The 11,560-nt window shown below is 48.2% G+C and overlaps 5 protein-coding genes across 5 annotated transcripts; all 5 read right to left on the reverse strand.

Annotated features, from left to right (window-relative positions):
• Positions 1 to 487: 487 nt before the first annotated feature.
• Positions 488 to 1,165, reverse strand: TEOVI_000849100 (emp24/gp25L/p24 family/GOLD, putative; the record flags this gene model as incomplete). The annotated part of the gene is made up of 1 exon (XM_067222411.1): positions 488 to 1,165. The coding sequence occupies one exon, from the start codon at positions 1,163 to 1,165 to the stop codon at positions 488 to 490; it is 678 nt and encodes a 225-aa protein (XP_067078512.1).
• Positions 1,166 to 1,675: 510 nt separating this feature from the next.
• Positions 1,676 to 2,941, reverse strand: TEOVI_000849200 (uncharacterized protein; the record flags this gene model as incomplete). The annotated part of the gene is made up of 1 exon (XM_067222412.1): positions 1,676 to 2,941. The coding sequence occupies one exon, from the start codon at positions 2,939 to 2,941 to the stop codon at positions 1,676 to 1,678; it is 1,266 nt and encodes a 421-aa protein (XP_067078513.1).
• Positions 2,942 to 3,626: 685 nt separating this feature from the next.
• TEOVI_000849300 (tyrosyl-tRNA synthetase, putative) lies at positions 3,627 to 5,720 on the reverse strand (the record flags this gene model as incomplete). The annotated part of the gene is made up of 1 exon (XM_067222413.1): positions 3,627 to 5,720. One exon carries the CDS (start codon positions 5,718 to 5,720, stop codon positions 3,627 to 3,629), a length of 2,094 nt encoding a protein of 697 aa, XP_067078514.1.
• Positions 5,721 to 7,456: 1,736 nt separating this feature from the next.
• On the reverse strand, positions 7,457 to 9,043 carry TEOVI_000849400 (TPR-repeat-containing chaperone protein DNAJ, putative; the record flags this gene model as incomplete). The annotated part of the gene is made up of 1 exon (XM_067222414.1): positions 7,457 to 9,043. The coding sequence occupies one exon, from the start codon at positions 9,041 to 9,043 to the stop codon at positions 7,457 to 7,459; it is 1,587 nt and encodes a 528-aa protein (XP_067078515.1).
• Positions 9,044 to 10,643: 1,600 nt separating this feature from the next.
• TEOVI_000849500 (Component of IIS longevity pathway SMK-1, putative) lies at positions 10,644 to 11,264 on the reverse strand (the record flags this gene model as incomplete). Its single annotated transcript, XM_067222415.1, has 1 exon — positions 10,644 to 11,264. One exon carries the CDS (start codon positions 11,262 to 11,264, stop codon positions 10,644 to 10,646), a length of 621 nt encoding a protein of 206 aa, XP_067078516.1.
• Positions 11,265 to 11,560: the final 296 nt, after the last annotated feature.

Below are 11,560 nucleotides of genomic sequence, written 5' to 3' on the forward strand. Positions count from 1 at the left end.
TCGAGGTCAAATACTGTTTGAAAGTGTTGCAGCGCGGGAAAGTCAGTGAAAAGAAATAGCTGTCAATCAATATATAAAAAAAACAAAGCAAAAGAAAGAACTACCAAACAAATGCGCCTACAAATAAACATTCACAGTTATATGTATATACGCATGTACGGACAGCTTCATCTGTGGTGTTTTCTTTTGGTGTTCACGCCTTCTTTCTTCCTCCCCTGTTCATCACGCAGTGTGCAGAAGCACAAAGAGTTGAGTGTGTGTATAGTATATACCGCACAGTAAAACAACAACAAAATAATAATGGCGGAAGGAAGTAAACAATGTATATAAATAAGCACATCACAATGGTATATAAGCGGTGCATTTGATAGCGCCACTATACGTGTATACACAAAGGAAAAAATAACAGTAGTTGTTATTATTGCGCGGTGGGCCATCCCACAAATGACCGCAAGTCTCTTGTTCCGCATCAACATTTATACACCCACTAGGCCACTGCTCGGGTTCCCTTTCGGTTAAACATGCGCTTGATGAGCAACACTTGCAGAGTACAAACAAAAAGGATGACCGCTGTCTCGGCTACACCACGGAATAGCACCAATTTCTTACTTTCTTGCACTTTCTTCCGTAAATGTTCTTCACGGAGTCTGAAAATCATCTGGTCGTCATGCATGGCCAACATGAACCGGTCCGAGCCATCCATCATTCGCATGAGTGGATCGATTCGATCCTTCCAGCGCTTGAGGGACGTCATCCCAACGCTCATTTTCACTGTCTTGATGCTTCCCGTGTACGGCCTGTTGTCTACACAATACGAATACTCGCCAAGCACTCGCTTAGTGAAGTACACACGTTCCTCATCTGCGTGTTCACCAGCGTATGAGACATAAACCGTTCTGTTGTCCGGGTCGCGGATGTAAAAGTCAAAATCATTGCCACCACGGAGGGAGTGGTAATGAAACATCACTCCTTCACGTCGATGCACACCATGTGAATACATGCAAACTTCCTCATTATTTATGTCTATGGAAAGTTGCTGTTCTGTGGGCCGCACGCGGACGGCATCAACGCCTCCCGTGTACGTAGCAAAATAGAAACACACCATCACCAGAGATGAGATTTGCAATGAGTCACGGTGCGAGTTCGTCGTACCACTGCGGTACATCTCTGAAAATCTTTTAAAGTTATATTTCTTTCTACTTCGCCAACTTCTACCCTCACTTTTATTCACTTTGAGTTATTGAATGCTTCCACCAGCGTTTGAGGCGGGAAAATGGGCAATTGCACGACCGTGTAGCGATTGCAGCGGACGGTGGCAAATCTTACAGCTGCAAAAGGGTGCAGAGAAAATGGAAAACGAAGAAAAAACAAAATGAAAGAGGGAAAGAGATACGGAGCCGGAGCCGGAGATAGAGAAGAGGAAAAAAAACAGGGAAGAATAGCCTGCATAGCGGTGGCAGACATACACCTTTCGTGCAACTGCAGAATAAGGAAGAAATGATATCTCCAAAGAGACCAGTTGTACCAACCTCTAGTACAGAGGAATTAGGTGCACTATCCCCCCAGTAGAGTACATGCATATAAAACAAGGCACATAAGAAAAATGTTGTACATCAAAACACATTTACAGGTGATGAGAACGCGGTTCTCTCAAGGGTCCATTATACGTCTTGGCTCACGGGACGTTGGTACTAATCATGTACTTATCAGCGATGAACTTTGGATGGCACAAGTCCATTACACAGTCCTTTCCATCATCACTAACGGATTCATCGGGCTCCTCGCGCCATTTAGCAATTGCCGTGTCCACGAGTGCCCGCTGGAGTTCTACATGTGTTGTGCCGAAACTCTTGCAGTCATCGTCCGGGAGCCGGTCGAGTAACTGAAGCAGCGGCAACCACCCAATCGAACCATCAGTGTGGACGACATCCAAGCAATTCATTAGAAGCTCATGCCGCTTAATCTCTTCACGGAACGTGGAAGCGGGAACGGTGTAAGTTGGCATGATATCTTCCATAGCACGCCGCACATCAGCGCAAAGTTCACAAACCTCCGGCACGTACTCACCGAAGACAGATTTGAAGGCACCCAACATGATATCTACATCAACGAGTGAAATGACGCTGTTGTTCAGCGTGCGCTCCTCCATTATGTACTTGCAGCGCACAAGGATTAGCACATCAACTTCTTCGAATATCAGGCTCACACTGGCGATAAGGTCTTCAAAGCTAATGCAGTCTTGGGTGTTCCAATAAAGAAAGCGAAACAAGTATTCTACCTCGTCTTTGTCTAGCAATTCCTCACCAAACAAACAACCCACCAAATGTGAGAATTCATCAACTGTAACCTCACGCATTCCTAACCGCCGACCCTCAGCACGCAGTTTCTGCAGAACTTCTCCCCGCTCCATCTCCCGCAACCGGGCTGCAATGGTATTGTTTTTAAGAAATAAATCGGACGAGAGACATGGCAGTAGTGTGATCATTGTACCGCGTAGCAACCTGGGTGACGAACTGTCGTCCATAAACGGGAAAAGGTGTTCTGGCATTACGCTTGCCCTTGAGGAGGGGCTACTTTCATGCTGTGATGTAAGTAGCCTGCAAAGGTTCGGCTCACCGTGGAGTCTTGCTTCAAAAAGATCCAAATTGTTAATGACACCCGATGCGGCATCATTGGAACCCGGGTATTGAGAAATGGTGATCTCAAAGTCTCTCCCAGTCGAATCCTTTGTCGGAGGAACAGAAACCGACGCATCGGGAATGTTCTGAGGTGATTTGTTTATTCGTGACCGCTTACGCCACTGGATCGGTTCGGCAGGCGAAATAACACGACATACTGGCCTCGGTGGCTCATGCATCACCGTTCCAACCGTGCGGATGACAGGTAGCTTTAGCGACTCATGCGATTTACCAAATGGTCGCCCGCCGCTCCTAGAGGACATCAACCTCTACTATCACCGATTACAATGAGTGGGAATTTGAAAAGACTATCCAGGCAAGCAAACTGACGGACGCAGAGAAATAGTAAATCTAGAGGGGAGTGGAAAATAACCACTTTTTGAATTCACCACGTCGTCGTTCTGATGCAACAGCCACGGCTGCACCTCTTCACTTCCTCCCTTGAGTGGTCAGTAAGGAGAGTTGTGGAAAATTGAAGCGCCGTGAGGAATATAATAAGAGGTGCAATTAAAAAACAAAGGTTAAAGCAGAAAAATCGGAGAGGTTCCGTCGCACAGGGAATGCCATTTTCAACTTTAATGAGTGCCTTTAGAGGTTCTTCAGACGACTTGACACTGTCTCAATTTAAACATAACAAATGCCTATCAATCGGAGGAAAGCGGAAACCAAGCGGTTTAGATTCCCAATGTCACAAAATAGCCCATGTTCGCCCCATTGGAAGGGTTGACGTTGGACCAGTTTTATTTGCAGCTAAATCTGTAACACACAGCCTTCTCTTTTTCCAGCTACCCTGCACCACTGAATTCGGTCTTACCTTCAACTTCATCCCTTCTTTAGTTGCATAACACAATAACCGTAGCACAAAGGCGACGGCATAAGTGCCAAGGGTAGCGCCGATATCCGTCCCATTATCTTTAACAACAATAATGATTTGCGCTCTTCACTTATTTACTTACTCTTAGAAAGCGACTTCTCCGCGTTCTTTAGAGTCTGGGCATACTTCTTCCCTTCCGCAGTGGAAAGAACAGCTTTTGCAGCCGCACACTTATCCAACAGCATCTTGGAAACCGCCTGCTTAAGATCCGCAGGGTGAAGTGCACCTGACAGTGCGTCAGCACGCAGCTGCCCCTCTCCTTTGTACGCGACATCGCCACCATTCGCCTCAGTTCGTTCTATCAAGAGGGCTCCCTGTTCTCGCATCAGCCAAGTCGCAATAGACAGCACTGGGTTGGCGTCTTCGTTAGGGGCACAGTACGCCCTCTTGATCTTACGCCTCATGTCCATATCAGTGTCGTCGATGAAGAGGATGTCATCCTTGTTGACTGGGCCGCTGGCGAGGGTTTCAGAAACCGGCGGCTCCGCGTTGCTCAGCGGTGGGACAACACCCCCAAGAGCGGGAATAACTCGCAGTTTACCTTCGTAAAAATCCGTTGCGATCTCGTGGCAACCACGGTCATGTGAAGTGCAGATGGCGTGTGTTGCCTTCAGCATGGCAGCATCTGCAACGTACATAAGCGCCGCGACAACAGCACCGGCATTTTTGAGATCTCCGCAGACTTCCTCCACCCGCTGCAGCTTATTCTTCCGACCAACATTGATGGCGGTGAGCCAGTAGTCGTTAGGATTCGCTAATATCATTTCACTCTGCCGCACTATTCGCACGCGCTCGCTTGGCAACCAGTGGGACTTGAGAATCGCTGCATTTAACTCGAGCGCGGCGCTGATGTACTTTTCCTCGCCCCCTACATTATTGCACGCCATGGCGGTCCACTCAGGAAGCAACAAAACAGCTTCACCATCTGTGTTTTCTCTCAAGAACTGTTTTATCGCGTCACTCAAAGCAACAGCAAGATCCACAGGAAACTTGATGCAGGCCGGTAGCCAAGCCACGGCTAATGGCGTCGCTGACTGCTCTGGAAGTGGCACAGCACTGAGAGGTGGTGCCGCACCGCCGGCCCGAAAAGAGAGCACCTGTTGCAACAATGACGCCGCATGCGGATCCTCCACAAAGTGTTTGCGCACAGGCTCAAGTATTCCGTTCAAAAGCTCGATAAGGCCCTCCTTTAACGCCTCCTCGGAGATGTTGCCGTCAACAAAAGCTTTCTCAAGGTCTGCGTAGGTGTTATACTCCGCACCATCCACCACAGCTGTGGCACCAGGCTTTGAGAAAACGAGGCACTCAAAGTAATCCAACACAGGGTTTTTGTCTTCCGAAGCAACGGGTGCCCCGTCGTCCGTAACTTCGGTGCTCTTTTGCGCAACACGTGGACAGTACGCCGCACGTATCTTCCGAGCTACATCTTCCTCACTGTCTTCCATGAATATGGCGCTGTCAGGATCGCTTTTGCTCATCTTTGCATGCCCTTGCTTCAACCCCGCAAGCATGTGATGAGAAAGAATAACGGGTTTGTTCTTACGACCAATGAGGTCACAGTACTCACGTGCGAGCATGTTCACCTTCCGTTGGTCCAACCCAAGTTGACATATATCGGCCTTTAGGAAGAATATATCAGCGCACTGCATAAGTGGGTACAGCACCTGTGCCGCTGTCAGCGTTCCCTCTTGCTTACCCATGATTGTGCAGCATTTCTTAATGCGGGCAATGGTGTTGCGGCGGCTAATATCAAGGACAAGCTTCCAATACGTGTTCGCATTATTCGTGATCTCGTCACTGCTCCACAAGAAACGCACCCGCTCCATGTTCATATTGGCAGCCTTCCACACCTCCGTAAGGTATTCACCGACGATACGGATGCGCTGCAGCTCTCCACCCACCTTATCATTCATCAGTGCAAACCAATCTGCAACCCAGAAGACAAACTCGCAGCCGCTCTGAGTGCACTTGTTGACGTTAATTGATTTGAACACGCCCTGCGCAACGTGCATGCGTCCTGAGGGCTCGAATCCATCATAGCAACGGATGTCGGGTTTCTTTTCCAACATCGCCCGCAGCTCATTCTCTTGAATACACTCCTCCCCGACGCTACGGATTAATTTAAATCGTTCCTCGACAGACCCCACATCGGCGGTGTTGGTTGTCATATTTGCCTTTGTTAACACTAAGCAGTGGATTAATGATTTGCGCGAGAGTGAACAATTCAGCTTCGGACCCGCCAACTCACTCCAACCACAGCGCCTCCAGAATGCTGCCGGCTGCCGCGTTTGAGCGTTAGTTCTTTTCTTTTTTTTTTATCTTAACTACCAATGGCCAAACGTTCCAGCGGGAGGGGGGTAGGGTGTAAAATATTCGGTAAGTAAAGCAAGCACTTCAGCGTAGCGCCAGAAAAGCTATATTACCCAAAAAAGACATATTGGGTGTGAAAGAGTAAAATACGAAAATGAAAATACCCTGGAAAAGAGCAGCGCACGACGTTTCCACCGATGCCATCTAGCTGCAAATAGTTTGTAAACAACGTAAGCTAAATGTGGGAACGAAAAAAGGAAATAAACCCATGCTTTCACTCATTGTTTGGGTGCTTTGAACAAAAATTAGGGGAATGTAATAATTACAAACACTGTGTATACACAGGTGTTAGCATGAAAGATGCAAACTTCACATCCTCTACCTCAAATTTACAGCACTACACTATCCAAGCCCGTGAAGCGGAGACGTTTCATGTTGTCCTCATCAATCTTGTTTATGTGGTGCCTATTGTACCTTCTTGTGTTTGTGGAATGGCGAGATGTCAGGCCTCCTACCATGCCTTCCTCTCCCTCTGCCTCCACCTGACCTTCTACTCACATAGTGCTTAAGATACTTTTCGGTATTTAACAGTATAGGCCGAATACAAGGGGTAAGGAGGGGGGAAAGAGAAGAACCAAAAGAAGGGAAAAGAGGTTAACAATACCAAGAGGCGACTGGGCCATATGCGGGAAAGTGGGAGGCGAGAGGGGCGACTCTTGCGCCTCTGCCATTTTCCGGTGCCCACTTTACACATTTCATATGTGCGTACGAGACCCACACATCATTATTCATATGACACACAGTAGATCCCATGGTGGCGCAAAACAGACAGCACTGGAAAAAAAGGGGGGGAAGGCACGAGTCAAGGGAAGCCAGACAGCCATCAGATGTCCATACGTGTGCGCGGGAGAATCACGCAGAGATGGCGATGAACAGGGGAATACAAACACACAAAATACAAGAAGACAGAAAGTGGAAGCATCAAATACGGTTTTAAAAAAACACAAAATATAGTTTACAGAAAAGGAAAACGAGACGTTAGCACATGGCAAACCCAGCACGTTAACTCCCTAACACGTGTGCTTTCGATGTCCCTTTCCCCTTCCTTCTCCTTCCTTTACAAGCAGCTACCACCTCACTTCCCAGTTTCGCACATCATGCTACTTCGAACAACCTTTTTTTCCCCCTCCTTCTCCATCCTCCGTGCTTCTTGGTGTTGCGGCTGCCTCAGCACAAACAAACAAACAAATACACACACACACACACACACGCAGGATTTCCTGCAAAACAATGGGCACCCCCGCGGTTTCCCCCGCCCCGACATGTCAAGGCTTTTCTACAAATAACAGCAGAAGACACAATACGCATGAGTGAACTCACGTTAGCAAAAAACGTAAACAAAATAGATGTCCCTTCCAGTCCAACATTGTTTACCTTTTTAGTTGGCAGTATTCTCCCATTCCTTCCTGTTATGCCCTGCATTACCCACCGTATTTTGCACCTGCAACTGTCATCCTCACCTCATCTCGTTTCATTTCATTCCATTATCCAACCCCTTCCCTTCTCCAGGTGCTATGCATAATTCTCCATCCCTTTAGTCGAAGTGAAAATAAAACTGCTGAAACCTTCCACCTTGTCCAAACATTTCGTTGGGGAAATTGAACGGTTGGCCGTGGAATGCATGCTCATCCTGACCAGGAGGTTTCGTAGGATCCTCCCCATTGTCGTAACGGGCGCGCTTTTCATCGTCGAGCAATATTTCCTTGGCTTCATTGATGTCCCGAAAGCGCTTATCTGCTTCAGCTCGCTCCTCCTTGGAAAGCTCTTGCGAAGCTAATTTATCTGGGTGAAATGTTTTTGCTAGATGGCGGTAAGCACGGCGAATCTCCGACGAGTCCGCCGTCTTTTTCACACCCAATATCTTGTAATAATTTTTTCGAAGTCCCACACGTTTGATCCTTTCCATTTTGCGCTTGTACTCGTTCACCTTACCGTCGTTTGGTTGTAGTTGCTGAGCTCGTTGAAGCATTTCCTCCGCACGCTCCACATTCCCATCCATCAGATAAAGCTCCAACTTTTGCAGTAAAATGCTTACAACAGTTGGGTCCTCGGGGCTATAAAGTTGAATAGCCTCGTCGCAAGCAGGAAGCCCATCTTTTGTGTCTTGCATACCCACAGCTGCATCACACCGCCAACGCAATAGTTGATCCTTATACGGTGGGTTTTCCTCAAACCGCATGGCCCCCTCAATCAACTTCAAAACCTTTCCATAATCCTTTTCTTCTAGAGCCTTCTCCACACCTTGGGTTACGCGGATTTGCTCGCGGACCAGCTTGTGCAGCTGAGCACAGAGAGCAAATTCAGGATCAAGCGACAAACAGCGACGAAGCTCCCGGCGAGCCTGTTCAAGCGCCCCTAATGCACGAAGCGCACGGGCACCCAGTGCCACTGCGTCAAGGTTCTGCGGCTCCCTTTGTACTACATACTTTAGTTCCTCGCTAGCAGCCTGGTTGTCCCCACAGGCCAAAGCACATTCTGCACGCTGCAGGCGCAACCCCGCGTTATCCTTCGCAAACTCACGTATCATGTCGTGCAGAAAGCCCACGCATGCGCACTGTTCATCGCGTGATAGCGTCACTGCACCCTGTTTCGCTGCTTGGAGTTTGAGCTGAAGCGGTATCCACACCTCCGCATACCGCCGAAGTTGTTGCAACTTCGCCTTGTATTCCTGCACCTTAGCAGCCTTGCCCCCCTCGCTCATCACTTCAACGAGTTTCTCGACGTCCCGCACGGCTTCTTTCAACTGCCCCGCCTGCGAGTACAGCGCTGATCGCAGCACCAAACCGCGTTGGTGTTTACTGTCCAGCTTCAGGAGTTGGTCCAAATCACTCATACATGCATCACGCCGTCGGAGCATAGACAACAGCTCTGCACGACTGTAAAGTCCACGAATGCTGTTGGGGTTGTGCGTTAACGCCTCTGTGTACTTCGCTAGCGCCTCCTGGTAATAACTGCGCCCCTGCCGCAGTGCCGAATCACCTTCGAGAAGCAATTTCTTTGTGGTGTCATCATCTGCTACTCCGCTGCACTCAGCGCCAACAGCAGCCCCGACCAGCAACAAAATCTTCAGGATCATATTATACCGACACTTAATAGCAGAGTTCTCCCCTGTAATGTACATTTCCTTCCTGCCTTTCTGACTATCTCCCCTGAGGCCGCTGTTTCCGTTTGATTTCTCTCTTTTTCTATATTTTTTTATATTTTGTATTTCTCTTCAGTGAGGTGGAAGTGTCGTCAGCCGTAATTGTTGACTGGAGAAGGGACAAGTGGATCTTCTCCCTGCCGCGTGTTCCCTCAAATCCGCTACCCTTCTCTAGGTTTCCCTTAGCTGTTGCTTTTTACACCTGTAAATAAATATGTGCAGGTTTGCCTTCTTTTGCTTCCTCGCCTGTTTCTGTTCTCCGCTAACTCTCAGTTTTAATAGTATTTGCAATAATATTGGTAGTGGTAAGAACCAAACAAAGAAAGTTCCTCCTTGAGGCCTGGGAAATATACCCCAGTGTCTCGGTGTGGTTTTTGCTTGCTGTTTCCAACTCTCCAAAGTAATATTTCCGCCCTCCACTTCCTCCCGGCACACCGCCACGCTTCAGGCCCGGGAAGGCAGCCGGTAATCTCCCCAGTGAATGAGTAAAAACAAAAAAAAATCCAAAAGAAATTCAAGAAAAGAAAAGTGTGAAGAGAAAAGATAAAGGAAGGGACAAAGGAAGGAAAATACAGTATGAAATTCCCTACTCCGACAAAGTCGAATGCCTCACAAGTACGCAGTTGGTCAAGCATCCAAACGAAATTGTGCCTTACTCATTGCGACGCCTCGCATCCTCCAAATACGCACACACACACACACCTGCATATCACCTCTTACGGGAATGCAGATGCCGTATTTGCATCAAACATGAAAGGAAAACACCACTCCAACCAATTTTATGTAAAAATTCACCTCCGCATTGGGGTGGTAACAAAATCCCTGAGTAGTTGAGCAACTGCAAAAGAAATCAGACCCCTTTTGTACGAACGATACTTGAAGTTTGTGATATGGACAGACAAGTGTGATGTTTAGGCAATCAGTATTACATCCGAGGGTTAGTCGTGAACACACATCAACACACACACACACAAAAAAAAAAAAAATCTCCCCGTTTCCGGTTTTATATGCACAGTTGTTGCCAATTATTTACTGGTTGGGCGCCAGCCTCAGTGCAGGAATGTGTGGCGTGAGCAGAACTTTGTGTTTTGTCCCACTCGTTGCTTGTTGCCTGCACAGTGAACTTTCGTTCCCTAACCCTTCTCCTTTATTTACTCACCTTTCGGCTTCTTTTCGACTGATTTGTCCAGTTTTCTCCACGATACCTCAACGGCACCAAACCCAAGGAGAAAACAAGGCTGTTGGACACTTTATGGGGTATCGTGCTTCCTAAACCAAGTGTACGTGTACGTACGGGTGTAATGAAATGGAAAGAGGAAAGTCAGCAACAGCAAGGAGGAAATGGTGGAGACTAAGCAAAAGGCAAAAAAAAAGGATAAGCAAGCCAAAGTTTCGACACTAACTGTGAAGAACAATGCCAGTTGAAGGACCATTGACGCTCTTCGCAGGGAGGAAGAAAAATTTGTAACTGATGCTTAATGGTCAAATAGTTAAAGGGCCTCAAACTGAAAAGCTTCGGGTCGTGCGAGCAAGGCATCCTTCTCTTCCCGACTTACCAACCCACCAACCGTCCAAAGGTTCACTCAACAGCAGTTGCGGATGACGATTCAGAGCGAGACCGTTTTGCTGGTGGTTCGCTCGATGAGTTCTCCTCGCCTTCATTTTCTTCACTATCACAGTTGCAACTATCGTCGTTGGACGCAAAATCACTGTTGTCTGGGGCCTGCTGGGCAGATGTTGTGTAATGGCTCTCAAGCGGGTCGTCGTAACCAACCACTCCGGAGCCCATCACCTGCAACTTATTGTTGGCCGGTTGCGCATCGACGCCAAGCTCTGCCAACAATAATTCAAAATCTGAATCTCTCCCATTCCACCCATTACGCTCCACTGTGCTCGCTACACTTGACGTCTCTGCACCAGCAGAAGCGGCTTCCTCAGGTGTCTCCAGCAGCGAGTGCTCCAAGCGAGTGGCGAGAGCTGGGCAGTGCTGTCGCATGCGCTCTCCGTAAGCTTGCCACAGTCGATTGCCAACATTATGGCACATATTTCTGTTGCACTCATCCACATCTACGTCCGCGCCGTCGCCGTTCGCGGATGAGATAACAGTGCTTTCATCTTCGGACGCAAACAGCGACGGCGCAAAGGGATTATTGGCTGAGCCGCAGAACGATGTTTGCCGCAGCGCACTCCCCTTTTCCATGCGGATTGCTCTGCACAGGGAATCAATCAGATGGGCAAGAGAGGAGCGGAACAAACTGTTGCTGTTGGGGCTACAGACTAAATAACGGCGCACGGCTGTATCGAGAAGCTCTCCACCTGCATACAGCAGTGGCAATGCCACAAGCTGTCGCTTGTTGCAATTTAATAGGGAAGCAATAAAAGACGCAACGGACGATTGCACGTTCGCGACAGAACGTGCACGAGACTGCAGTACGTTGTCCAAACATTGCACCAGGCAAGACTGTTGTAGAAGGTTAGCAAGCGGCCTACTAAGCG

This window comes from Trypanosoma equiperdum (genome assembly GCF_001457755.1).
Source record: "Trypanosoma equiperdum strain OVI genome assembly, contig: ctg_1627, whole genome shotgun sequence".
In the NCBI taxonomy this organism is placed as follows: Eukaryota; Euglenozoa; class Kinetoplastea; order Trypanosomatida; family Trypanosomatidae; genus Trypanosoma; species Trypanosoma equiperdum.